The sequence below is a fragment of the Pollicipes pollicipes genome, unplaced genomic scaffold, assembly GCF_011947565.3.
Source record: "Pollicipes pollicipes isolate AB1234 unplaced genomic scaffold, Ppol_2.1 Scaffold_7239;HRSCAF=8659_pilon_pilon_pilon, whole genome shotgun sequence".
NCBI lineage: Eukaryota > Metazoa > Arthropoda > Thecostraca > Pollicipedomorpha > Pollicipedidae > Pollicipes > Pollicipes pollicipes.
In genome coordinates this window covers 1-26,918 of record NW_023597038.1, presented here as the reverse complement: position 1 = coordinate 26,918, position 26,918 = coordinate 1, and the positions used below count along the sequence as shown (strand labels likewise).

The 26,918-nt window shown below is 61.4% G+C and overlaps 2 protein-coding genes across 2 annotated transcripts; both read left to right on the top strand.

Moving 5' to 3' along the window:
* Positions 1–18,547: 18,547 nt before the first annotated feature.
* On the top strand, positions 18,548–21,536 carry LOC119110825 (segmentation protein cap'n'collar-like). Its single transcript, XM_037234697.1, is given in 9 exon segments — positions 18,548–18,587; positions 19,088–19,196; positions 19,758–19,814; positions 19,817–19,944; positions 20,587–20,628; positions 20,630–20,728; positions 20,730–20,762; positions 21,358–21,421; positions 21,424–21,536. Coding segments are annotated over 9 exon segments (657 nt in total). The 5' UTR covers positions 18,548–18,569; the 3' UTR covers positions 21,531–21,536.
* A 2,725-nt stretch (positions 21,537–24,261) lies between these two features.
* Positions 24,262–25,676, top strand: LOC119110822 (protein AAR2 homolog). The gene is made up of 2 exons (XM_037234693.1): positions 24,262–24,291; positions 24,738–25,676. The coding sequence occupies exons 1-2, from the start codon at positions 24,262–24,264 to the stop codon at positions 25,236–25,238; spliced, it is 531 nt and encodes a 176-aa protein (XP_037090588.1). The 3' UTR covers positions 25,239–25,676.
* Positions 25,677–26,918: the final 1,242 nt, after the last annotated feature.

Below are 26,918 nucleotides of genomic sequence, written 5' to 3'. Positions count from 1 at the left end.
TTTTATCCTCCCACCTCTGATGTTTTCCTTAACACCGGGTGCATAAATCTGCTTTTCCAAAAGTTGCTTTATTGGGACTACCATCCAGGTGCAGAAATGAGCATTGACCAAGATAACGTATGTCAAGTTAACATTACATTGCATGTTACACACATGTCACACGCCATGTTACATGCCATTTCCAATAACGTGTCACATGACGTTACATGTCATTGGAAATGGCATGTAAAAAAGGTGAAAAATGGCACATGTTTTGAAAATGCTGGATGTCATGCCAAGCACCTGTGACAACCAAAAACAGTTTGAAATCATCCCGGAGTCGGGCCCCATATTGGCTAAATTGAACCCACTGCGCTGCAGACTTGGTACCACCCCTTCATCACCTGCGGCACCCAGCCGCGTTTTTGGGTACCGACCATCCAGAAGCCTTTACACAAGCGAACTTATCTCAGCCATATTTGCCACTCGGCCCAATTTCGAATCAAACAGATTGGGGAGCTCATGGGGCGCTCGACGGTCAGTGCTATCCTGTCCATGAGCATATCATGGAGGATGCATGGAAGTGGTAAAACCTAAGTTTGGTGTTATTTTATTTCCTAGATATGTATGTCGATCAGCAATTATGCCCAGATGCACATGCTTGAATGAACCTGACCGTTCTCATTTCTCCGACTTGTATTGTGTGAAAATAGGAGTACCTGGGTCAGCTCATTTTCCAACTTGATATTGTACCAAGAAAGTTTCGGAACAGTGGACGCTCGTACGGTGCATCACGTTATGCCTACTCCGTATGTTGATGTGAATGGCATTCATTTTTAATGATATTTTAAGGCAACACGAATCACTCTCAGCTCTTGCTTGCGTTTGCTCCGGACGGAACAGACAAAAACGTGCCGTTTCACCTGTACCGCGAGACAAAGATAGCGGGGGCGTGACCTCCTCGTCGAAGACCCGAGGCCGGTCTCGGGGGCCGTTTCCCAGCCGGTCACAGTGAGCCGCGGCGGCAGGCGGCCGGGAGCGGCCGCCGCGCTGCGCGAAACCGCCGGGGACGGCAGCCGGCGCGCGAGACCGACGAACCCGACGGCAGGCGGCCCAGAGCGGCCGCCGCGCTGCGCGAAAACCGCCGGGGACGGCAGCCGGCGCACGAAACCGCCGCGTGCCGGCGGCAGGCGGCCGAGGGCGGCTGCCGCGCTGCGCGAAAACCGCCGGGGACGGCAACCGGCGCGCGAAACCGCCGCGTCCCGGCGGCAGGCGGCCGAGGGCGGCCGCCGCGCTGTGCGAAGCCGCCGGGGACGGCAGCCGGCGCGCGAGACCGACGAAACCGACGGCAGGCGGCGCGCAGGCGGCCGACGCAGCCGCCGGGAAACCAGACCCGCTACAAAGTGGCTGAGAGTCGCCTGGTTACCCACCCACGCGCGGGCAGGGCGGCGAGGAAAGGAGAGAGATCCACGGCGCGTGCACTCGGGACTGAGGTCTTCACATATTTTCCACGGAATCTGGGTTGTTGGGAATCGGTGCTTGCGTGCATTTTTATGAGCACCTGCATGAGAAAAGTCATGTCTTCAGAGTCCTCGATCGTGGCTGGCTCGATCATCGTACATGCGCTGCGTCACATGACTTTGAATTCACCTTACTCCGTACACATGTGTTTGACCAGCTAGTAGTCGTATTCATTGGTTAAGGCTTTGGAACGGTGACCTCTGAGGTACTCTCTACAATAAGTTAAATTGTACGATTGGCGCTTTAAGTACAGCTATGTTTAAACAAGTTACGGGGAAAGCGGTTGTATTCATGGATTGAGATAGGCTAATTTGTGGCATTAATAGACTGTAAAGGTTGATAAGATTTCAGGCTTTCAGGAAACGTAGCCATCTGAAATATTTGTCTTTTTCGATGTAGTGTTCCGCATAAGGATATTGCTTGGACGCAGCATAGCGACCACTGTACCATGGTATGCGTATGCCATGGTGATGCTTATGATAAGTCAATCCAAGTTAAGCATTCGAACGCATCTGGGAACGCGCAGTGTTTGCCCCACTCCTAACTATGCGCTGATGGGCTATTGGAGGTCGGCGGTTTTGGGTGTACACGTCACGCGCAGTACTCGATGCTGTCTTGTAGTGCGACAGCCGAACTCATCGAAGCTGAAATCATGGTCATAAACCTCGGTCGTCATCCCCATTTTATTGGCGTCATATTTCGTCACGTTGTTGATCGGGGCTGCCCGCGTGCTCTGCTAGTCATGATCATGTCTGTATCCTTGTCGGATCGGCGGCCGGCGGCGATACACCGGGCTCGCCTGTCTGTATCCTTATCGAGTATCAGCTGACGTCACTGGCAGCGATGAATTAGCTCGCCCGGAATAGGACATGATCTCAGCCGTGTTCCAGTGATGCTATCAAACTCTGCCGGCTGGGCGGCAGGCGAGCCGTTTATTTGTTCGCGGCCGGCGCGCTCCTCCAGCTCCGCCCCCTGTCGTCCAGCCGCCTTGGGCCCGATGCCGTAGATCAGGTCGGATTCGAGCCCGGAGTGAGCCAGATCGCTGTTGGCCGCACGTAAGCTTCCGCAGGAGTTCGTCTGGTTCGTAATCGATTTATTCCTCATTGACGCCCGAAGTCTTCCCCGAGTCGACTCCAGCGGATGTAGAGAGCTGCTCGCACAGGGCGGTAATAATCGCTCAGCTCTGTGTGTTGGACCCACAGGGGTGGAGTCGAGCACAGGTCTGCCTTCCAGTGCAGCCCGGTGACAGCAGCGGCGACAGTCCGGCCGGTGTGCGCGGCCCCACCGCACTGCGCACGGCTCCCGCGAGCCTGGCGCCCTGGCGGACCCACTCACCGGGCGTCGGGGTCCTCGCGTCCGTGGCAGGTCCGCTCGGGACCCCACGAGCCTGGCGCCCTGGCGGACCCACTCACCGGGCGTCGGGGTCCTCGCGTCCGTGGCAGGTCCGCCCGGGACCCCGCGGGCATGGCGCCGCTGGTGGGCCCGCGCCTGCTGTGGAGGACGGGCTGCCCATGACGGACCCGCGCAAAACTTTACGAAACGAGGATGGTGGCGCCAGCTTCGAAACCGGAGAGACCAGTCTTCCCGGACGGGCCGTACTGGACGCGGCAGACATGGCCTCCGTGACGAACCCGCGCAGGACCCTGTGGATTGGGTGTGTGTGGTGGGCTCCCACTGCACTCTGCAAACGTGGCGGCCATCGCCGCGGCAGGCAGCGCCCGAGCCTCGGTCTTCGGCAGGGCCGTGCCCACCGCTCGGGACGCGTCTGGCGGCGGCGCCAGGTACCCGAGCTCGGCCGGCTCGGCCCGGCACCGATCCTCAGCCGGCCGGCCCGGCCTGGCACCGATCCTCAGCCGGCCGGCCCGGCCCGGCACCGATCCTCAGCCGGCCGGCCCGGCCCGGCACCGATCCTCAGCCGGCCGGCCCGGCCCGGCACCGCGGCACCGATCCTCAGCCGGCCGACCCGGCCCGGCACCGATCCTCAGCCGGCCCGGCCCGACCTGGCGCCGATCGTCAGCCGGCCCGGCCCGGCACCGATCCTCAGCCGGCCGGCCCGGCCCGGCACCGATCCTCAGCCGGCCGGCCCGGCCCGGCACCGATCCTCAGCCGGCCCGGCCCGACCTGGCGCCGATCGTCAGCCGGCCCGGCCCGGCCCGGCACCGATCCTCAGCCGGCCGGCCCGGCCCGGCACCGATCCTCAGCCGGCCGGCCCGGCCCGGCACCGCGGCACCGATCCTCAGCCGGCCGACCCGGCCCGGCACCGATCCTCAGCCGGCCCGGCCCGACCTGGCGCCGATCGTCAGTCGGCCCGGCCCGGCACCGATCCTCAGCCGGCCGGCCCGGCCCGGCACCGATCCTCAGCCGGTCGGCCCGGCCCGGCACCGATCCTCAGCCGGCTGACCCGGTCCGGCACCGATCCTCGGCCGGCCGGCCCGGTCCGGTGCCACGTCTCGATCGTCCTGCGGGATGACTGTGCGGCCATGTCGAGTCATACTGCCGGGTGCCGACTCACGCCCTGTGACCGGGTCCGGTCGGGTGCAGGGGTCGGAGGCCGAGTCGTGGCAGTCGGCCTGTCGTCCCGCGGCGGCTGGCACGGACTCCCGCTCGTCGACGGCAAAACCTCGCGCGGGTCTGAATGCTTGCTGTAGCAAGGTAACACTTATAGAGATACCCTCAATGAAAATAGGATGCAATTAATGCGGGTAAATAAGCTCTACTTCATCGGGTGACGCGAAGTAGTGAGTGGTGTGAGGACAATCAATTGTTTGAAGTGATGTAGACTGACTCGCTCTTCTCACGGCCTGAAACACGTCGCAAATCCATAATTTCAAGTATGTCACTTCTCTCTCCCCTCAATTGGCCGAACTGCATGACGTGCAGATTATGTGATAACAGGGCTGCTGTTACAAGCTTACGAGTACTCTAGCACCAACGCGTTTTCACGTTTTTATGGAACGGGAAAGTGAACAACCACCCTGCGTCATAAAACAGATGACACTGTGCGGTTTTCGTTCTCATGTACGGTGGGTAAGGGTGGGGATGTGAATGTCTGGCCGGGTGTGAGGGGGATACTTCGCGCATTTGCTGTGGTCATGTCCAGAAGTGCCAAGTTTTCGCCTAGCTGCAAAGCTACTGTGCTGTCGACTCTACGTCGAACATGGGTCCAAGCCTCGTATCTCTCGGAGAAGTTGTCTCGCCCGCACCCCAGTAATGTTGTTTGGCTCCGACAAAAGTCGCCCCCCCCCCCAAAAAAAACTGAAAGCAGCGGAAGGCTGTGTTGTGTACTGCAGCCGCATGGGGTCACGTTAGTGTATGGAGCTCCACTCTTCGCGAGGGAGATGCTTTGGAGTTGTCGCATTGCGTTGAGGCGAGCTAGGTTGCCAAGCTGTGGAGTCCACCTGATCTGCGACCGTGGACTCGCTGAGCTGCCCAGTCGAGTCCGCCAGCGTTACACGCGGGCAGTTCGACGGCCGTTGCCGTCCGGTGGCTCGCGAAGGCCGTTAAGCACATTCAAATACTGGGCGCATGATGACCTCCGACATCAGCGCGTCTTTAAACTTAAGTCATCATCACGTCCAAATCCGCATGTTTCATTTGTTCTATTCGGTATGTTCCGTTTTGTCTTGTTCGTTTTTAGGTTTGTTTTGCTTCGTTTCATGTGTTGTTTTTTAACACCGTTTCATTTTTTCTTCTTTGTCAGTCGCCATCTCCCTCGTAGGTAGCCGACCCTCGGTGTAATGAAACTTGCACGGGCGCAGTGAGGACCGAGACGTATTCGTCTCAGTCTCGTAAGAAGAGCGGGCATCTAACGGTGCTATAGTCTCATGCGCGAAATCGATTGTCATGCGGAAAAAACTTTTACTAAGAGCCGAAAAAGGGTTACCGTAAGCGGATTGGACCACGTCCGTGGGAGATTCATGCATGTCGTCCGCAACAGTACCCTGCCGAAGAACGCGGAAGTTCTTTGAACACACCGCCGCGCTACTGCTCTTGGGAAGTGGATAATAAAGAATAGCCCCGGCTGGCTATGCCAGCAGTGTAGTCTCGCTGTCGTCATCGCCGTTTGTTAAACGCCACCGCTGCTTCCCCGGGTCGGCGTTGTCGGCCGCCATCGCCGCCTCCTTCTCTGTCGTCGCCGCAGCGCCGTCTGACGGGCTCGGCCGGCCGTCGTCGCCGACGGCGCTCGGCGTCCGCGCCGCCGCTGGTGCCGCGGCTGCGCGCCGGTCTCGCTCGGCCGGCGGCGGCGCGGCCCGGCCGGTCAGTCGGCGGGGCACGCCGTCACGCGCGGCCGTGCCGGCGCCGTAGCCGCGCCGCGCCGCCTTGTCAGCGGCCGGCCGGTTTCGCCGCGTCACGGCGCCTCTCGCGCGGCGGTCGGCCCCTGCATCATTTGTTACGGCCCGGCCGCAGCGGCGCTCATTACCGGGCCGGCCAGATTGCCGACCGATCGGCGACGGCCGGCGTGCAACCAGGCCGCAATGGCGCTCGCCTGCGGCACGTGTCAACGGCGGCCGTCGTCCGTGGGACGCAGGTGCGCCGCCGCGCGCCGGAGCTGCCCGGCGGTCCAGGGCCGGCTATGATACCGGCAGGTGTTGGGCCGCTGCCGGGGGCCGCGGGCCGCGCCCGCTGCAGCGGCGGCGGCCAGTGCACGACTGCGCGTGACACGCCGAGAGGGGGAGCGGCAGCGGCGTGTCACCCCCGTGGGCTGACGTGCCCGGGTCAGGGGACCGACCCGGCGCCGTTAGCGGCGGCTTGGGTTGCCTGCAGGCACCGCGCCCCCCGCCGGCCGCATTCAAACAAACTAACACGGCGCCCAGCTGGGTCGGATCAAGTGATCTTAAAAATATACCGCTAAAAAGTCGGCTGTCGCGGCGGCCGGCTGGTCTGACGACTGCTTTCCCAGGCGTCCATTACTGTCCCGCTGCGCCGGTCGACAAACACTGCGACTGGCCAGGCGCCGGCGGATGTCACGCGGTCACCGCTGGGCCGGGTCACGTGCCACGGACCTGTGACCCGAGACGCTGGACACGTGCTGGCGGCGATGCGTCCGGCTCGGGCCGCAGCGGAATCCGCGGACCGGAGAGGGCGACCCCGCGGCCCGGGCGGACCCCTGCCACGCCGATCGACCGAGGGCCGTCTGGAGAGCTCGACCGCAGTTTGGCACGGATCGGCGCCGTCAGTGCGGCCGGCCGCCGCGGAGCTGTCCCGTGGCCGCCAGATGCGCCGCTTCCTGCGCATTCCGCGCGGCTGTGGGCGGCGTCGGCGGCCGGCCGCGCCGCCGCCGCCGCCGCCAACGGCTCCGGTTGCAGCGGGGCCGTCCATTTTGGCCGGCGCCGCGGCCGGGAGGAGCGGCAGAAAACGCCCGTCATCGTGCAATAAGGCGCGATTGGTGCAGGCGGCGGCGGCGGCGCGGCTCATCGGCATGCAGCGCGGCCCGTGATAGCGCCGCCGGCCGCCTCCCCCGCCGCGAGCTGCCGCCGCCGCCGCCATGTTAGCCGGCCGCTGTGGCGCTTTGTGGTGCCGACACGCCGCCGCCGCCGCCGCCCATCGATGAGCGGCGCGGCCGATCGGCGGTGTGCGTCGCACTCGCCTCGGCGTTCTCGGCGCGACCGGCCCGGCCGACTTGTATGCCGCCTGCCCGCTGCTGGGTTAATGATGCATGGCCCCCACGCGCCCGGGGAGTGCAGAGATGTGGCCGCCTCCGGTCGGGGTCCGCCGGCGGTGCCGGCAAAAACGGCGCCGAACATTCCGCACATGTATTGGGTCATTTGTCACATTCTGCCCGGCTGTCGGGAACAGCGGCGGCCAGCCGCGCATGCAGGGGAGTAAACCCACCGCTCGGAATCAATAGTTTTTGCTGCAGCTGGCGATCGCTGCTGAGGGCTGCCTGTTGCTGGTCGGGACGGAGCCGGCCGCGGTGCCGGTGCCGGTGCCGGCGCTGACCCGCGCAGAGGTCGGAGCGGAGCCGGCCGCGGTGCCCCGGCGCCGGCGCTGGCGCTGACCCGCACAGAGGTCGTCCCGCCACATTTCGCCGCTCTGCAGCGCCTTGGCTGTGAACGCTCCGGCGGCGGGGGTCGCGCCAAAGGTGTCGACGCGTTTGTCATCGGCGGTGCGCGGAGGTAATTGATGATTAGGGCGAGGTGTCTTGAGTCATTTATTTATCCGTAGATCTCGTGTACCAGTTGTCTGGAAGGTCGCTGGACCTTTTATTTCCAGCTAAACTAGTATGGCTGCACGATGTATGTAGTCCTGTGGCACCACGAGATCAGACAGTTAACGACTCGAAATTTGACGTTTCCACGTCCGTAATTTGTCTGTCTGATGAATAAGCTTTTTTGCAGCACGGTTTAGCCAATTGGAAGTGAATATGAAGTTACCAGTGTGCACCAAAGACACGTTTTTCGTCACTTAATCATAATTTGTGTGAACTCCGGGACAAAAGCATTGTAATGCCTTGCCATTTGTATCGCCATAAACTTCTCCACGCTTTCCACGACGACAAATGACGGCATTTTGTTTCCCTCTTGCGCACTATTTCAACAGGCTTACACGTGAATCATGACTTTTCTGTGGGGTATGGGTAACCAAATCGCGACTTTTTCCCGTCGAGTGAGGCCAAACTTTGTCGTCCATAGCCCGCGTATCGTCTTGCAATTAAGTGAATGCCTCTACAGGGTGGATATGTCGGAAATCGTTTGTTCTCTGATTGCTGACTTGTCATAAATGAAGTTCGTGGTCGCTTCTGAACTACACACCGTCGGGGCCGGCGCCGCACGTAAGTCCAGCGGCCCGGCTTTAGAGCCGTGCCAGGGCACGACTGCGGCATTGGGTCAGATGTATGACGGCGCAGCGGTACGTCGCCGTCAGGGCCGGCGCCGCACGAAGTCCAGCGGCCCGGCTTTAGAGCCGTGCCAGGGCGCGGCTGTGGCGTCGGGTCAGATGTATGACGGCGCAGCGGTACGTCGCCGACGCTGTGCCGAGACGAACCGGCGGTTCGGTGGCGCGTGCTCAGCGCCGTCACCATGTGGGCGCTGATGTAAACGGTCTGCCTGCTACGGCCCGCGGCTCCCATCAATTGGTTAGCGGAATGGCTTAAATTGCTCCAACAGGCACCTTAGCGTCGTTGCTGGTTTTGATGGCCACCTCATGGAGCAATTGCGCATTCGCATGACGATGAACGAGCCTTGAACATGACTGATGTGCTGAATTGCAATTACGCGATGCAGTTACTCGTATGTCACATAGCGCTTGCCACGCTAAGAGCCATGCGCGTTATTCCTAACCCAGAGCCGTCCTCATCTGCTGTCCGGCGGCCATTGGAAGACGCCTGCGCTGCGTGCTCGCCGGGCCGTCGGCAGACGCGGAGTCAGATCGGCTGTGGGAAGCAGAGCGCGGCGTGATCGGCAGATGTCGGCTGCGAAAGCGTTGGCGCCGACTGGCCCTCCGCGCGCCGGTGGCGGGGTGCGCGCCCGCCGGCCCGGCCCGTCCCGGTCACGCCTGCTGACCCAGTTGGGCGCGTGCCGCGCCGAGCCGTGACCCCTGGGCGGCCGGCGGGCGCCGCCGCCGGATGATCTGTGCCGTCACGGCGCTGCCGTGCAGACGGCGCGGCGCGGCCGGCCGATATCGGCAACTCAGCGCGGCGCGGCCGGCGAGGGGCGGGCGGCGGGTCACGGGCCGCGCGGCGCACCGGCGCGGCGCCCGAGAGGCGCGTCCGACACGGCGGCCATCCGTCACCGCGCTCTCTGGTGCGGCGGCGGCGGCGGCGGCCCGGCTGCCGCCGCCGCCGCTCTGTGAGCGCAGAAGCCCGTCGGTCGTTATCTGACGTCGGATATGGAATACGCCGCTATCTGCGGCCCCCATCTCGGGGCGACTGTTTGGCAGGCGCTCGGTGCTATCTGGGGCCCGTATATACGCCGCGAGGTCGGCATCCCATGACGCAGTTGGGTCGGGCTGTATTTGTTGCTTTGGGCAGTTTTCGTCGGCTGCGGACAGTAATATACAATGCGGGTATTCCCAGAACAGCAACGTGAATTCAACGGCGTGGTGCTTGTGGAAGAACAGAATCGTATGGCATCATAGCAGCACTTAATTGTCTCAGAGACACGCGGAATGAGGTTGCACTGCACAGCCGGCCGCGTGATTATCCAACTCATTGGAAAGGAATGCGTATGGAGGGTAACAACTCTGAACATCATTCAAAAACACCCGCTAGATCGCATTGTTCTCCGAGCAATGTCATGTTTAATTGAACTGGTAGAATGTCTGGCTGGCCGGACCTGGAGGCGACCTCTGCCTTGTGCACAGTTTGTGAGCGCGATTGGTGCAGGATCGCCCGACAGCCGGACTGTGCACGCGCGTCGGCTGCAGTACAACATCCGGAAGAGGTCGGCCGGAGAATTAATGTGTTTGGGTCCAAATGGAAGGCAACGGATCGTGGCTTCCCACCCGCGTGTGCTCCGGGTTAGGGCAAGCGTGATATGTTCCGGAGAGTCCTGAGTATGCATTGCTGTCGCATATGTACACACCCACAGTGAAGGCGGACAAAGGAAGAGGTCGCGCTTGCGCTTGTTTACGTGCATGGTTGAAATGGTGGGCGTTTTTACCGGTTATATTTTAGGAAACTGGCTGCGACAAGCAGGGGTATTCCCACCGAGTGCATTGTTTCAAAAGCAGATCAATTGATCATGGGACGAGCTGCAAATATAAACATATATTTCCGGATCTGGCATCAGGACAATGTAGCGGTCGAGACCACCAAGGGTTTTCGTGTGGGCAGTGAAATTAAATTCGGCTTTTCATTTATCTATTCGCGGTTTTTTTGAGAGACTGCTCCCCTTTGTGCGAGTTAGCGTTGGCCTTCTTGGACGCAGATTCATAAACTGACTCCTCATTCGAATGCAGCTCACTGAGAGTTTCGCTTCTCCGCCCCTCGTCACAATGGGAAGCCCTCCTTTCGTTCTGTTAGGATTATCGTTTTAGCGTGTGCTATTGCACTTAATTGCCAAAGCTTCGCCCGGTGCGGAGGGCTCGTCCCCGGTGCCGGCTTCACGCCCGGGCTCTGGCGGCGCCTCCGCTCCGGTGCGCCGAGAGACGGCCGCCGGCTGCCAGCGTGCATGGCTCCTTATGGCTCCTGATGGCTCCTCTGGCGTCCCGTTCGGCGCGGCGGCGGCCACCATTTGCGGCACAAAGCGGCCGGCGGGAGGGGAGCGCGAGAGCGCCGCGACGCGCGCTCCCACTAATGCGCGCGACGTGATCACATCATCTGCACACGGGGCGCCCATGCACCGGGCCGGCCGTGCAATCAGCGCATTTGTCAGCGTTGCAGGGCGCGGGCGTGATGGAGGCGCGACCATTTTTCGGTGTCGTTTTGTGAAAACGGGCGCCGGCGCTGAATGGAAGCGGGCCGGCTTTACGGAGGCGGCCGTCCGATCAGTCAGCGGGCGGCGTGCCCGAGCCGTCGCGTCGCCATTGTCACCGGCCGGCATACTGATGAGCGCCACCATTGCAGCGGCGGCGGCGGCGGCCGTGCCGCTGGGGCGAGCCGCCGGCCGCCCGGCGGCACGGTGTGGAGAGGGACGGAGCGGCGGCCGCCACCGCCCGGCCGCCCGGCCGCCCGGCCGCGCGCGCTGATGGGGACCGTATCGCCGCCGCTATCAGTAGTTAGTATTCATTGTGTCGTGCTGGCGTGCTAATAGCACTGTTCAGATCGCGCTCAAATCAATCAGCGTTGCATTCATTCATCTTCTGCCCCATTGATGCGGTGTCGCGGCGGGTGAGGAGGATGGGCTCACGGCTGGTAGGCCGCTGAAGGCGAGGTGCACGGCCGACCTGGCGGGACGGCCGGGCCGGCTGCCATGCGGACGTGCTGTTGAAGGTCAGGTGCCGGAGAGAAGTGGCGCCGAAGGCTGGCTGTACGGCCGACGTGGTGTGGAAAGCGGGCTGTGTGGCTGGTCCTGCGGCCGAGACATCCGGTCAGAGCGGAGAGGTAGCCTAGATGTGTGGCGAAAACACTACGAAACCCCATGTTTTTGCGTTTCTCGAGGTGCGAAGGACCTATGAGGGGAAGCGTGCACTTGTCTGACTTGTGCGATGGGTCAGGTACCTGTCTGACGTAGTGTGGAAGTCCAGGCACTTGACTGGCGCGCAACGGAAGGCCAGGTGCATGCGTGTCATGGTACCGAATCCCAATTACTTTCCTGACGTGGTATCTGGCAAAGGTGTCCTCTTACCTTACGTAGTACGAAAACTGCAGAGCTCATGCACCTTCCTCGCGTTGTTCGGAAGCCCTGCATGCCCTTGCCTGACGTGGTGCGGAGCCCGGGTGCCCCGGTCGGCGTCGGCGCGGCGCCGGCGGCCGGCTGGGCCGCGCGCCCGGCCGGCAGCCTTGTGCTCCCCGGCGGGGGTTCGCCGTCGCCGCCGCCGGCCGCGCCGCTCTCTCCGCGCGCCGGCCCAGAACTTGACCTCCAGCTGATGAGTGTGACAAATGCGCGCCGAGTGCGTCGCCGCGACACGGCCGGCCGGCTGCCGGCCGAGCGGAGCCGGCTCCTGCGGCTCCCGCCGGACCGCGCCCGGCTCCCGGGGTCGCCGAGCCGGCCGGGCCGGGCGGCGTCGGCTCCCTGGCACGGGCGTCGCGCCGCCGCTGGGCCGCCGAAAAACATACTGCTCTGTGAAGCGGCGCGTAGACGGCCCGCGTTGTGAATGATGTCGGCGTGTTTTTGCGGGGTTGAGTGCGCCGGTGTTGATCGGCGCAGTGCAGTGCGCGAGGAGTGCAGGTGTGGCCGGGCTGGGCGGCGCGCGGCCTTCCTCGAGTCGGCGGCCGCTCCATCTCCGGCCGGCCGCGCGCCGTAAGGTCACACCGTTTGGCGCGCGCGACGGTCGCGACCTTCACGCAGTCGGTTGCTCGCCAGTGATTGATGACACGACTTCAGTAGGCCCCTGACGGCGGGCCGGGAGGGCGGCGGCGGAGGCGCGGCCGCCGTCCCCGCGCGGCCCGGCCGCCGCCTGCGCGCCTCCGGCCGCCGCCCTCGCGCCGGGTCGCCACCGGCCGACGCGTCGCGCGCGCACGCGGCCGCCTGCGCCGCTTTGTACCTGCGTCGCTGGCGCCCCGGAACGATGATTTATGAACGCGGAATTCAAACGGCGACGGCGGCCGGTTGAATCTGATTTGCCGGCCAGCGGTGTCGGCGCGCCGCTGCCGGGGCTTTGTGGGTCGGGCCGGTGTCGCGGCGCCGGCCGGGCCGCGCGCCGCCTCCCCCCGGTGACCGATCACCGCGCGGCGCGCCTGCATGCCGAATCGCCGCCAGGGCTGCACGCCGCGCTGCCGGCCTCCGCCTCGCGCGATTTGCTCACAAATTAATAAATTGTTAGATGAAATCGCGGCCATCCATCACCGCCCCGCAAAGGTGTGAAATTGAATTATGCCCTCTCGGCGCGGCGCGATGCTATCCGGGCGCAGGTCGCGCGTCGCCAGCGCCCTGGCTGACGAGCGACTAACGCGTGGACCCGCCCCGCGGCCCCGGCCGACCGCGCGCCGCGCCGGAACGGCCGCCACGGCGCCGCGGGGCGGGGCGCGCGCCGCCCGCCGCCGGTCGGAAGCACAGCGGCGCGGCGGATGTTGTCGCGCCAAAACGCGCCGGCGCGCGCATTGTGCACGGCGCCGCCGTCGACGCGCTGACAGGATGGCTCAACAGTTTAATTGATTCGACGCCGTGCGCGCGGCATGGCGCGCCGGTGCGCGTTCCGGTGCGCCTGATGAATGGCGCGCCGCCCATTACCTGCTGCACACCCGGCTCGGACAATTTGTCATGAATTTTAATTGGATCAGATAGGGTGTTTTTGCGTCGCGGGCGGGCGGCGGCTCTGGGTCGCCCCGCGACAGTGCCGGCGGCAGCGGCCGCCGCGCCGACGGACGTTTTTACCGCGCGCCGCCGCCGCAGACGGGGGGCCGCCGGTGACACTAATTTGGCCGCGCGGCACGGCAAAAAGCCCCGCCCCGGTAGCGGGGACAAACGACGTCCGTAATGTGCGGCTCATTTTGCGCGTGTTGATCAGCTGTCGGCCGGGCGCGGCGGGCGCCTGGCAGCTGGTCACCGCGGCCGCGTGCAATCGGCTCCGCTCGGCCGCTCTGTCATCGTCACGGTCCACCGGCAGGAACGCGGCACCAGCATGGCCCCGCAGGCGGACAAGAACGCTGCGATGTCAAGGTATACTGCTAGTCGGCCAGCGAGATAGTAGTTGTAGTTGAGCTCGGTCTAGTCGCCTTCCGACAGACGAGGCAAAGGCGTCAAAATCGGCAAGAACTCGAAGAGAAGTATTGCTGTTGAGCTTGTTTTCCTGAACGCACGGAACCGTGCGTCAAATGCCAATGTATGGGCATAAAACATCATCTCCCGGAGGTAAGCGGTACTGGTCGCTGATGCATGTCCGTGTTGCACGCCTCACCCACCTGTGCTTGTGTGCCATGTGCCGAAGTCTAATCGAGTCCATCGGAGGGAAGCGATAAAAGCTGTACGATTGTTAGTTTAGATGATCCCGGAAATTCGACGTGCCAAAGCTAATCACTTTACGCCTAAATCTGCATCAATATTTGACGAGTAATTCCACGATTTTTCAGTGACATCAGGAGTGATTTAGTGAATTATCAGATTTGTTCCTCGCGTTCTCCGGTCATCCGTGGAGTGTTCCAGCGCGTGTGCGCTCACTTGTATGCTCACTCGTATTCCAGTACAGGCTGTGCGCGGCCGCTCCCGCCCGGCCCCCGCCCCGCGCTGACCCCGCCCGACTGTGACCTCACCCCGCGCTGACCCCCGCCCGACACTGGACCGCGTCCGGCCCGGTCGGCAGGGGTCGTCTGCCGTTCATTCGGACGATGAGCATGGAGCAGCGCTGGCAGGACCTGGCCAGCCTGCTGTCGCTGCCTCCACAGGACCCCAACATGACGCACGCCCACCAGCACATGCTGGCCACGCACCACGGCCACGGCTACCCGTACCCGGCCGCGTACGGGCCGGCCGGCCACCCGGACATGGGCGCGCTCGGTGCTGCTGCAAAACGCCAGCCCTGGCACCGCCCGTCGGCGACCTGGCCGCCAACGGCAGCTACGCCAACGTCAGCATGGGTCAGTCGGAGCCGGCGGAGGCGGGCGCAGCGCGCGCCGCCGTGCGCGCCGGCCGCCGTCGTACAGTCAGGTGTGTCGCCCGGACGGAGCAGGCGCCGCCGCAGGCTGTTGGCACCGGTGGGGCCCAGTGAGGGCGAGCGTCGGCTTCGGTCGAAATGAGGCGATTTGGTACTGGAATGCGCAGTCGATTTGATGTCGCCCTTTGGGCATGGGGGACACGCCAGTATGTGCCTCGCATAGTTTATGGGTGGTTATGTTTGGTTCAGAACGCTTTGCTGTTCGGCGCGCCGCCTTGCATCTGTGCAGGACTGAATGTGATCCGGGCGCAGCGGGACTTTGATGGACCGTGACCGGCTTGTGGGCCGCGGTCTGCTTGCCTCTTGTGCGCCTCGTCATCTGCCGCTGACCCCGACACTGACCCTGACACTGAGCTATCTCGGCGCCGGCAGGGAGTGTCTCCCACATCGGCTCGGCGGTGGTCTCTTCGATGAACCTGACCACGGACGGGCTTCACGCGCACGCGGGCCGCCACTAGCGCCGCCGGTGCCGAAATGATGTACTACCCGAGCACGGCCGCGGCGCCGGGCGCGGCCGGCCCCGAGCCGGCGCCGGCCGGCGCCCCGACGGCGGCTTCCTCTCGCAGATACTCGGCGTCGACGAGCTGCAGCTGATGGAGATGCCCATTGCCGACGGTGAGACGCGTGCTGAAGCGGGACCAGCGCCCGCCTTTCCGTCAGCGGCGGTCGGCAGCTGGCTGCGGAGGTTATCACGCCCAGTCTGAACTGAGTGGCGCTTGTTGGCGTGTCGCTGGCCGGGGAGGGCTGCTTCCGTTCCACCACAACAGCGAGCGCGATGGCCGCTCCGATGGCGTGACGTCAGTATGGTCTTCAGCATCAGCATTTCAGCGTTTGAGAGTGGTTTGGCGTTGGGACAGCGCGCCAGGGGTCGTGCGAATGGCGATGTTTTCGTGTTCAGATCGGATCGATTGTTCCACAAAACATACCTTCTGCGTGCGGGCTGTGGTGAAATGTGCGATCATTCCGCCTAAGTTGGTTAAGGCTTTGTTGTTATGCAGCTTGGCACGGGTTCATCAGGCGTTTCTATTCCGTTTCTTCTGGATCCGAAGCGAACCCAGGAGAGCGGCAGGCAGCCGTAGGAGCCTCGCGGCTGGTCGCGGCTTTCCGTAGGCTTGTGAGCACGAAGTGCGTGAGACGCCACCAACTCTGCTCTAAAGCAGAGCTTTGTTTTCGCCGTCCGGTCGCCGTCTGTCCCGGCAAGTTCTTTCGAGCTGCCTCCTGACCCGCCTTGTTCCGGCTCATAGGCGTGTTCCGGCCGATTCGATCGTCGAAGTCCTTGTGCCGGTTCTCGCAACATGCCGTCCACTGCTGTCCGCCGCACGTGTTCGCTTGGGGCGTGGGCTTGTTTTTTTTTTTAGGCCCGGCGTGTACTTGGGACCACCGGGCTGGGTCTTGGTGAGGAGTTGAGCATGCGGGCGCGTTGGTCGACATTTCAGTCCGCTTCAGAGATATGACGAGGACCGCCGACTATACCCGATAAGCCCGGGGGCCTCGGAGGCAGGGGCGGTGGCGCGTCACGCCCTCACCGCCCCTGCCCTGAGGCACGATACTCCACGGTGCGCGTCGTGCCCGCAGCCGCGCCGCGGCCCTGCTCGGCCGTGGCGTCTTACGGCGGCGCCCGACGACAGCGGCGGGCGCGGCGCCGGCCGATAAGCGGGGCCGGTATCTCGCTCGGCGGCGGCGGTGGCTCAGGACTAGCGACAAGAGCGCGGCCGCAGGCGGACGCGGAGCGAGCAGCGCAGCGGCGCCCGGCGATGCGCGGCCCGCCGTCTCAGTGCAAGTATCACTAGACGTCGGCCGCGCGTCCGCCGCGCCGCGACCTGCCATGCTGCCGGCGGCGCGGCCGGTCTACACGCCCTCCTACGCGCCGCCCACCTGTCCCTGCTGCCGGCAATACGTGTTGTTCACCGCGCCCGGCGTCTGCCACCAGACACCATGCGTGCCGCTCGCCGGTAGGTGGCGTTGGGACGGCTGCGGCCGACGGCGTCCGGGGAGGGCGCCGAGGTGCGCCGCTCCTGGTCCTGTGGGTACTCTCGGCCGCCCGCAGGGGCGCTCTTAGACTCCGCCGAAGCACTGCTCTGGCTGCCGGTCTGGCCGCCCTATAGCCATGACGCATCTAGTCGCTCTTTGTTACAGGCTGTCTGGATTGCACAAGCCAAAATAAGGGCTTCCCGTGTACTTTCGCTGCCTGCGTCTTGCCAGATAGCGTATCTGTTGGCCTGGGTATCAGCGAGGCGGCTAGTCGCGGCTCTGTGTCGCGGCTGCCGCCGTCGCCGCTGCTAGCCGTCACGCCGCCGCCGTCCCTCTGTGTCCTCTGGCCTCGTGGTTCCGCTCGCGGAGTGTGGTGCAGCTGGCGGCCGGGGGCGTCCGCCTCCGAGTGTCGCGCGGCTCCGCGCCGCCGGAGAGAGGCCAGCTGGCCGCGCTGTGGCCGCGGCCGGGTACGGCGCCAGCGGAGGCCGGGCTGGGTGCCGCCGGGACGCGACCCCGACCGGAACGGCGGCCACCCCGCCCGCCGGCGTGCTTTGCTGCGGCGCCGCGGACGGCCCGGCGCCGACCGTGCCGTACGTTCTCAAGGGCACGGCCGCTGCAAGGGCGCCGCCGCCGGCAGGCCCGCGTTGAGTCGTGTGTACGCGGGTGTTGATGTCACTGCAGTCTGGCCGCCGTCTGCCTGCAGAGCGGTGTGTGTGTGCGCCTGTGTGACGTCACCTATCGGTCCGCGGAGCCGCGCCTTGGCGGCGGCCGTGTGCAGCTGTGTGCGCGGCGCGGCTCGCATGGCTGACGCCGTGCTCCCGGCCGCTAGGTCATCTGCCTGAGTGGGTCAGCACGAGCGGGGCGGACGACCAGTAACTTACTCGCCGGCCGGCGACTATGCCAAGTGAGTGCCGTTCCGCCGCCGCCCGCCGCGCGGCAGAGGGGCTGGCCAGGGTGCTTTGCACTGGGTCAACTGTTCTGGGCTGCGTCGCGTGCTCCAGTGGCCTGTTGTATCGCATATGTACCCTGAAGTGGTGTGAAGCACCAGTTAATCGTGCACAACAGCGAAACGATCTATACCACGTCTGAGCGTCCGCCCGCGGACCGACCAAAGGATCCGAGTTTGCCGCACAGCGCGTCACTGCGCCGTCTCGCAGCGCGCTGACGCCCGGCCGCCGCGCCGCAGGGCTTCGCAGGCTCATCGGCTGTTACGAGTACGGCGGGTACCGGGCGGCGGCGGCGGCGGCGGTCTCCGGCGGCGCCTGGCCAGCCGCACGACTCCCGGGCCGCCAGTCTGGGCCGGTCGCTCAGAAGAAGCACCAGATGTTCGGCAAACGCTACTTTCAGGGCCCGGACGGTAAGAAGCCGCTGCGTGACGCGGGCAGCGGCAGCGGCGCCGGCGGCTGGACGCGCTGTTCTTGCGTCATTCCGGAATGCTCAGAGTTGGCATGATTGTCGCGAAATGTTTTATCATGTTAAACGGCCAATCCAGAGAAGTGGGTGGCGTCATTTCTGTCCAGCAGCATGTGTTCTGCTTCACATGTGCCCTTATCGTGCACAAGCGGTGAAGCTGGCGTCCTGTTCCACCGCTGACGACGAGCGTCGCCGCCAATTGCGCCCCGCGCGCGTGACCGCTGCCGATGGGGCGTGGCCAGCTGCTGTGACGCCGTCGCCCGCCTCTGACCGTGCGCCGCCGGCCGCCAGGTGCGTACGGCGGCTCGGGCCCGGCCGGCGCGAGCGTGCTGCCGCCGGGCTCGCCGTCGCCAGCAGCAAACGCTCAAATACACGCCGTACGGGGGCGGAGGGCGGTGCGCCGGCCGGCCACCCTGCCTACCCGCCGGCCACGCCCGGCGCCGCCGAAGCCGCCGCCGGCCTCGACCTCGCCGGAGCTCAAGTACAGCTGCAGCATGGACTTCATGAGGGGGGTGAGTGCTGCTGCGGGGACCTGGCTGGACCGTGGGGTTCTCCACGGTGGGGTGGGCGGCCGTGTGAAACGGTGGAGAGGACAGAAAAAGACACCGGGCGGCAAACGCCCAGGAGAAACGGCGACTGGCGTTGTGCTTCGAGCGCGTGTTGTTAGGAGCGAAGGGATCATTCTTCTGTGGTTGTGTAATGGGTGACCGAGTTTTCAAAGACTCGTTCGGGGGGGGGGGGGGGGCGGGGCTGTACTAATTTTAACCGTGCGGCACTGGCGCAGAAGCAGAATGAGCGTTGCTTTGACACAAGTAACAAACGCTTTGCAGCTATCGTTACGTTAGCTCGTGCCGTATACGTTAGCTCATGCCAGGCTTCACTCCCTGCTGTGCATGTTTTGGACGCTGAGTCCGTCTTCTGGATGTTGCGTCCGGTCCTAGCCACGGCTGTCGGTGTCGGGCCTGCGCCGTGTCGAGCTTGCGCGTCGGCTGACGGCCGCCTCTTCCGTCAGCACCCTGGCGGCGACCGGATGGGTCTGGTGTCGCACAACCACAGCTACCACCTGCCGCCGCAGACAGAGGGCCCCAGCGGCGTGCAGCGGCCCCTGGCCAGGGACAAACGTGAGAGCCGGGGCGGCAGGAGTGGCCGCTCCCCGGCGGCGGCTGGCTGGGTGGCCGGCGGTGCGGGGCAGGCCATAGCGCATGGGCTGGCGGCAGTGATGGCGGCCCAGGCTGAGGGATTTCAGGTCGTTTGTGTATTGTGTAACCGTGCCAACGGGGTTTGCTGCCGGGTTTTGTGCTAGGAACAGAAAACAAACACATGTTACAGCAGGGAAGGTGGTGCGAACATTCTCGTTGTGCGTGCATATAACTCATTGCTGCTTTCACCCCAGTGGCATCCTTCTTTAAACGCCTTCTGTCCAACCGAGCATCGTCACCACGAACCGACATTGATCTTTAAACCAGACACAGCTAGGTACCCGAACGCCGTCGCGTCCTCCTGGTCCATTCGGACATCGCCACCATCCCAGCCGGAGGAGCGTCGCGGTAGTCTGCGTCGACACCGCTGTCGCTCGTGCCGTGCCACTTCTGCCGTCCCAGCGGCGACCGCGCTCTGTTCTGCTGACCTGACACAACCCGGCCCGCTGGCCTAACCTGACCTGGCGTGACCTGACCCGCCAGACGGCGAGCGTCCCAAGGAGCACCTGACGCGGGACGAGAAGCGCGCGCGCGCCATGAGCATCCCCTCAGCACGGACGACATCATCCACCTGCCGATGGATGAGTTCAACGAGCGGCTCTCCAAGCACGATCTGACCGAGGCGCAGCTCAGCCTCATTAGGGACATCCGGCGGCGCGGCAAGAATAAGGTGTGTCCGGCGGCTGCCCCCGCGCGGGAAGCCAGCGACGCCGGCTGGGATCCGCTCCCGACTCAATGTTACGACCAACGGAGCCTGCGAGTGTCGGGCGTTTGTTAAGGCTCCTGTGCAGATATATAGGAAATACGCTTGGTTTCAGTTTAACCGAGTTCGATGTTTGCTGGTTTTGTAATAGGTTGCGCAGATTGGTCATTGTAGTTGCATTTCTTGCTGTGAATGTTCTGCAGATAGGATGTTCCCAGGCTAAATATGCAGCCAAGCTGCGTGCTTAGAGAACCCCGTCCACACCTGTGCGTGGTCTGAGACGTCTGCCGTCGCGAGGACCCGTGACCCTGCTGTGGTCGTCGGCCGGTAGCGTGGTCCGTCTGTTGGTGATCGTGTTTGGGCCTACGGTGTGGCGTCCCGTGGCGCCGGAGGTAGACTGGAGCGGCCCGCCGCGCCGAGCCGCTGACGCCGCCTGCCTCCTGGAGATCAGCCAGAGCGGCCCGCCGAGCCGCTGACCGCCACCCGCCCCCGGGAGGTCAGCCAGAGCGGCCCGCCGCGCCGAGCCGCTGACCCCGCCCGCCCCCGGGAGGTCAGCCAGAGCGGCCCGCCGCGCCGACTCGCTGACCCCGCCCGTCCCTGCCCCCGCAGCTGGCCGCGCAGAACTGTCGCAAGCGGAAGCTGGACCAGATCCCTGACGTTGGCCGAGGAGGTGCAGCGCGCCAAGGACCAGAAGCAGCAGACGCTGGCCGACCACCAGTTCCTGAGCCAGGAGCGCAGCCGCATCAAGGAAGAAGTACTCGCAGCTGTACAGACACGTCTTCCAGGTGAGCGCGGCGGTATCCGGCGAGCGCACGCCGCGCCTCGGGCTGCGCCGGCGGCCGAGCGCGGTGCAGGGGTTAGCGCGGCCGCGCTCGAGGCTCGCCGGCCTGGCTGGGCGGCATCCGATAGTGTCCCTCCCACGAACGAAAGATGGGATCTGTCAATAGTCGGCGACCGAGTTGACTGGGAAGACGGCAGATCTGCCGAGGAGGGCTCGGTGCTATCTGATAGGCAGGCGCTGCGCCACCATGCGCCTCGTAAATGTGTGGTGATTGATTGATTGCGTAATGTTTTGTACGTTATCGAGCGACTGTCCTTGTGTGCCGTGTTAATGATTGCGAATTACTGGCCAGTGTGGATTTAGTAAGTGATACAAAAAAATTGCAACGGAGTCATGCAGGCCCTGTGTGTTCATGGTTGGTTTGTTTCTCCGGTACTGCAGACGCCGTCGCCTGGGCTACCCGTCCCAGTATACATCACTTGACTATTGGTAGGGCTGCGGGTGGTTCGTCGACGTGGTGACGGTTACGGGGGCGGTGTCTGTCGTGTTGAGTTTGCGGCCGGCCCGGTCCAGACTGACGCCCGCCTCCCGCCCGACAGTCGTTACGGGACCCGGACGGCAACCCGTACTCGCCGCTCGAGTACAGCCTGCAGCAGTCGGCAGACGCAGCATCCTGCTGGTGCCGCGCAACGCCACCAGCGGCGCCACCGTCGAGCCCGACCCGTCCACCGGCGCGCGGCGCAAGCAGCGCGACCCGCAGAAGCCTGAGTGAGCGGCCAGCCCGCGCGCGCGCGCGCGCGAGCCGCGCGCCGCCCTACTGTGATCCTGCCCGGCCCGCGGGGGCGCCCGCGAGCCCAGGCCAAGCGCAGCCCTCGCCCCGCGCCGCGCCGCTCCTGAACAGATCCCTATTCCCAAAGATGGTACAACACGTTTTTTTAATGTTGCTCAAACCGGAGAAGGCGCCGTGGGCAACCTGTTGTTTTATTTGTGCGTGTGTCTTCGTGTTGTGAGGCATGGTGACGGTGCCCGCCGCACTGCTATTGCTTGGGTGCCTTTGGCTTGTCTACACCACTCTGGGACGATTTACACGTACTTCTGTGGCCACACGCCAACCATCACTGCGCGTAGGTAACCGGAACTGAGTAGGTTTTAAAGGGCACGAAGTCAGCGTGGGGTGCGTGGTCGCACGGTCGCGGACACCGGGCTGACCGTCGCCCACCGCGCGGCGCGGCACGCTCGCCGCACGGTCATACTCACTGGAATTACCGGGCGAGGGGGCGGGACCGATAGTGGCTAGTTTCGTATATTTTGGAAGTCATTGACTAGAGATTCGTTCGTTTAAACGTCATCGCCGACTATGAAGTGTTAATGTGTAAATGCGCTGTCCTCCACTTAGGCGACTGATGTCTAATAACTAGTGAAAAGAGCAGGCGTTTGGTACGTGATCGCCGGGCGTAGCACGTGGGGGTTCGGCCACCACGATGTGTGTCGAGATGGTCCCGAGCAGCGGACCATGTGATTCTGTCTCAGAGCCATCTCTCGGCTGTGTCGAGACAAAGCTTGCGCGGCGTAAAGGGGAATGTTTGAGCTGTACTTGTGCTTCGATTTCGCGTCCATGTTTTCGTTCGCTTTGTTTCGTTTTCTATATGTGCGGCCACACTTGCCGAACACCAAACGGTGGACGTCTCTGAACGAGGCACGTGATCGCCGATCGAGGATGATCGCCGAGTGAAGGAACCGAAACGCCGTCGCTGTGGCTGCACCGATGCGTCGACCTGCCCGACGGCCTGTGCACCTGCTCAAAGGCCGGCTCGCACGGGTTCAGGGCGTTTGCGAACTTAACGGATAACTGATCATCGAACATTGAAAATGCCAAGAGGCGCCGCAACTGCGGCGCCCTTGTGAGTTATTTTCTTATTCATGGTCTTAATATCGTCCTTTCTCAGATCTTACTCGTGTTGATAGTGGAACATGTGAGTTAGAGTTGGAGATAGCTGGATAGGGAAATATTTGGTTGACGATGGTAAGTAAGGTCGAGATAGGCCACAGGAAGCCTGTCTTGATGCTCCCGAGCAAAATGCTTGCAATGTAGGCAAAGCCGCAGCGGCACGGGGGTCGTTTTGGTAAATAGGATGGGGAAGTGGTAGGTTGTTGTATGGGCTAAGTCCACCATAAATCTGCGCTCGAACTGTCCGCAACCCGCAGAGTTTGCGTGCATTGAGGGGGAGCGCCGGGTGCACGTGCCCTTGCCTTACCAAATTGTACTGTACTGATATGCATGTCGATGAATGGCGACAGTCGACAGTTGAGGTCATCAGGTTGCGCTCCTTTTAGGTTAAGACAACAGTTTAAGTCCGATGGTACCATTTGTCTAGCATGATGCAGACTATTGTCTTCGATTGAGGACAGCAAGCTTTTCTATTGCAAATGCAAGCTGACTTGAATATCAACGAAACATTTGCACTGTGACTCCACGAGCGCCAGAGGCGAGCGCAGGCGCATAATGCACTCCTGCAAGCAGGGGTGCAGTTTTATGTTCAGTTGAGGGGGGCTACAAGCCCTTTATTTCAGCTGCCCTCAAGTTTAAGAAGAAAGTGGGCGCATCCCGGGGATAATCCCGTTTGATGGCGTCTTTAATCTAGGTTGCATCCAATTTCATCAATCAGCTCCCCCCGCCCCCAACTCATTTTGCGAAGGTACCCGCTCCCTGCAACCCCTCTGACTACATCACTGGCTCTAGCCGCTGGGCCGTGGTATGTCAGTTGTGCTGACGCACGCTGACGCAGCGACACCTTTCTTTCACGTCTGAGGCAAGTTTTTGACCTTACCTAGCAGCTATATACGAGCTACCAGATCCAGACGCTTGCATGTTCGTAGCACCCTAGATTGGAACGTTGTTAGTGTATTCACCAATGATATTTCATAATGTGAAACTATTAGCCAATCACAGAACTGGTACGAAATCTTGCCGCTAACACCTCTTGCGAACACAGTCCGTCAGTGGGTACTTCCTGTTGCGGGGTGCTGTGCGAGTGGTCGGGAGTTGGTTTCATTGGTGTCGAGAGGTATTTGTGTTATCATTCATTCGCGACAAGGGGAAGGTGAAGATGTCAGGACGTTCCAGAGAACGCTCCAGAACGTGAGTGATCTGTCTATGCATTTGTAAGAGGCTGAAAATATTGGCAGGTTTCGGTCCAGGCGCGCCACGAATGCTCCACTGTATGTTTGCTTCCAAACGTGCGTGCGGCGTGCTTCAACGATACAGCGAGTCGCATTGCAGCTGAGGCGCATGAGAGAAGGAGGGCGGGAGACCCTGTGCATAAAGGTTCCCTGTTCCAAGAAAACCCAACAGTTATCAGTGGTGTGAGCTATCAGCAAATCTGCGCATTTGGTAGGATTGTGCGAAGTCATGGATCCTGAAACAGCAAAACTTCTGTTTGAGGGGGGAGCAACAGTAGTGTTTTTAGATGTGCCTCAAAACACAGAGGTTGGCATTGACATGAATGTTTGGAGAACTGGAGAAAGATTCAAGGGTTTGAAGATGATACCTCCTGGGTTTCACATGTTGCATTACAGTGCAGTTGGCAAAGAGGGTGTACCTGCACCAAGGACAAGCTCATTTCACATGTTCAGGGAGAGAGAAGTCTTTGTTCGTAAGTGGGATCCATCCTCAGAAACTTTGGTGGAGACATCTGACAGTGATGAGGATCAAATCAAAGCGAACAAAAGAGAATTGGACAGGTTCTTAGGAGCTTTTCCCTATGAAACTTGGAAGCAGTGGTACTCCCTGACGTCACATGTTTATGAAGATCTGATCCAAAAAGTGAATCCGCTGTCAGGGACATTGTGCTCAGCATCAGAGCTAGAGCCAGATGATGAAGAGGAAAATGGAGGCTGGTGGGAGGTGGTGTCATGTCTGAGGAAAAGATGCTGCCCAAAATGCATGTTAGGCATGGCACTGAGTTGAGATTTTACTCAGCTTCCATCAGTTCAGTGTCTAGAAGATGCATCTCCAGAGTTCAAGACCAAGTACTCACTGGACTCCTCACAAAAGCTTGAGAGTATGCTTGAGGTGGTTCCAAGTCCAGACCACCTTCTGGGGGAGCTGCAGGTAGCCTTTGTAGCATTCCTGGTTGGTCATGTGTATGACTCTTTTGAACATTGGAAGAGGCTGGTCCACATGTTCTGCACATGTGATGAGGCACTGGGGAAGTACCCTGACCTTTTCCTCAAGCTGCTTTCATGTTTGCATTATCAGATACAGGAGGTGCCAGAGGACTTTTTCACAGACATCATGTCTAGGGAGAATTTCCTGGTGCATACTCTGCACACCCTGTTCTCTAACCTGGAGGATGAGAACATACCACAGACTCTGAAGCAGAGGGGTGTTCTGTTCAAAACTCACCTCATCAAGAAGTTCAAGTGGGACTTCAGTGAAGAACCAGAGGATTTTGCACCAACCATTGTTGAAACTGAGTGATCACACATATGTCCATGTGATATGTGTGGTCTATGATCACACATCTAACAAGGTCTCTGTGATGGACTCACAATGTGGTTTTAGTTCATGGCACTTCGGAATGTGTATTCATTTTGCTTTACATGTGACCTATAATGTAATAACTCAAAATGTGTCATGGAGAGAAACTAGCTCAAAACTTAGATGAGCGGTTGTGTGATAGGGCAGGACTTGTGCATGGAAAGTTGTTTGCAAATTTTCTATAAAATGCCTTTGCCTGATCATAATAAACTGTTATGCATTGGTGGCATGATTTTGCCTGCTTGTCCCATCACTTTCCTTCTGGTATTTTCTTTCTTAGACATGTAAGGAAGATGTAGTGCTGTATGTTGTGCTTCTTGGCAACCAGTGAGGTGGTGGTTCAGCTGTGGTGACAATACAATTGCTGAGGCAGATTCCTGACACCAGTTTTGTTTTATTTGTGTAGCAGAAACAACTGGAAGGAAATGATCTATAATACATGTGGTGCATTGTCATGTAAGCTGTAGCATTAACATGCTACCATGCAAGTGTGGCACAAAATGTTAATGTTTGCCATGGTGTAAATTTGGTAACACACACATGGGATATTAACATACCTGTAGAGAGGCAATGAATATGCTGTTTGCCTAAATGGGGTGGGGATGGAGGGAGCAATGGCCATTTTTGATTATTTCCTCTCCATCAATATGCATAGCCTCAATGTTACATTTTCATAAAGTTTGTGGTTCATTCCCCCTTATGCATACCAGTTCCAGTGCCCCTGTGGCCATATGGCATGATAATAAGTTCTCTACATTGCTTGTTTATGTACTTTTGGGCCTGCTGCATGCCGACCAGTGCACAATGGTGTTGACATAGGGACAGAAAATGGATTGTGGTGGTCACCACTAATTTTGCAGTACCCTCTGCAGTGCTCTGCCTTCACATCTAGCATTGCTGTCATCTAATGCCAGCGCTACTTTTCTACAACACAACAGTACACCTGTGGTCATTCTCCCATATTTAACTATGCATGCTTGACATCTAAGTGGTTAGGGGCTGGTTATGTCATGTGAGTGTTACCTGAGGGGACTATGGTCTGGATGTTGCTTCTGCAGATATATGTGTAAACTAAATGTTCATGTTTTGCAGTATTTTCAATATTCCCCTCCATTGGTCATAGCCTGAGTGGGCACTCCATGACCAGATGGGCTCAGTGACAGAAAGCCCTGTAAGTGATCAGTCAAGCAAGCACTGGATGGTGTCTGTTTATGGCACACGGTGATCTCCGTGCAGACAGCCCCTGAGGAACTGCAGACCCTCCCCCTGTAGAGCTGTGTGGGTGACCCAGCGCCTGTCCACCGCAGACTGCCCGGGCACTACGAGTGAGGACGCTGGCAAGGCCTCCTCGTGCGCCGGCTGTCCGAACCAGCAGATCTGCGCCTCCGGACAGGCGCGCGCTCCCGACCCCGGTAGGTCACGTAAGCTCTGAAGCGCTCGGTACTCCGCTGCGGCTCATTACCAGGTGTGTCGGAACATCTGTCCCGCACCGTGTCACGTCAGCGCCTATGGCTTCCGCGGACGGCCTACCGAAATGGCCTGATGGTATCCTCTCAAACCACGCATCGTGTGGATGTGCCGGGTAGTGCGTTTCTAGGGTGAAGAAACGCGGAATTGATC

What these genes read in the sequence shown, in the direction of transcription:
- LOC119110822 (XM_037234693.1), top strand. Translation starts at nt 24,262, where the DNA reads ATGTTTGGAGAACTGGAGAAAGATTCAAGG. An exon ending in AACTGGAGAAAGATTCAAGG is followed by an intron (nt 24,292 to 24,737) that starts GTTTGAAGATGA and finishes GATTTTACTCAG; the next exon opens with CTTCCATCAGTTCAGTGTCT.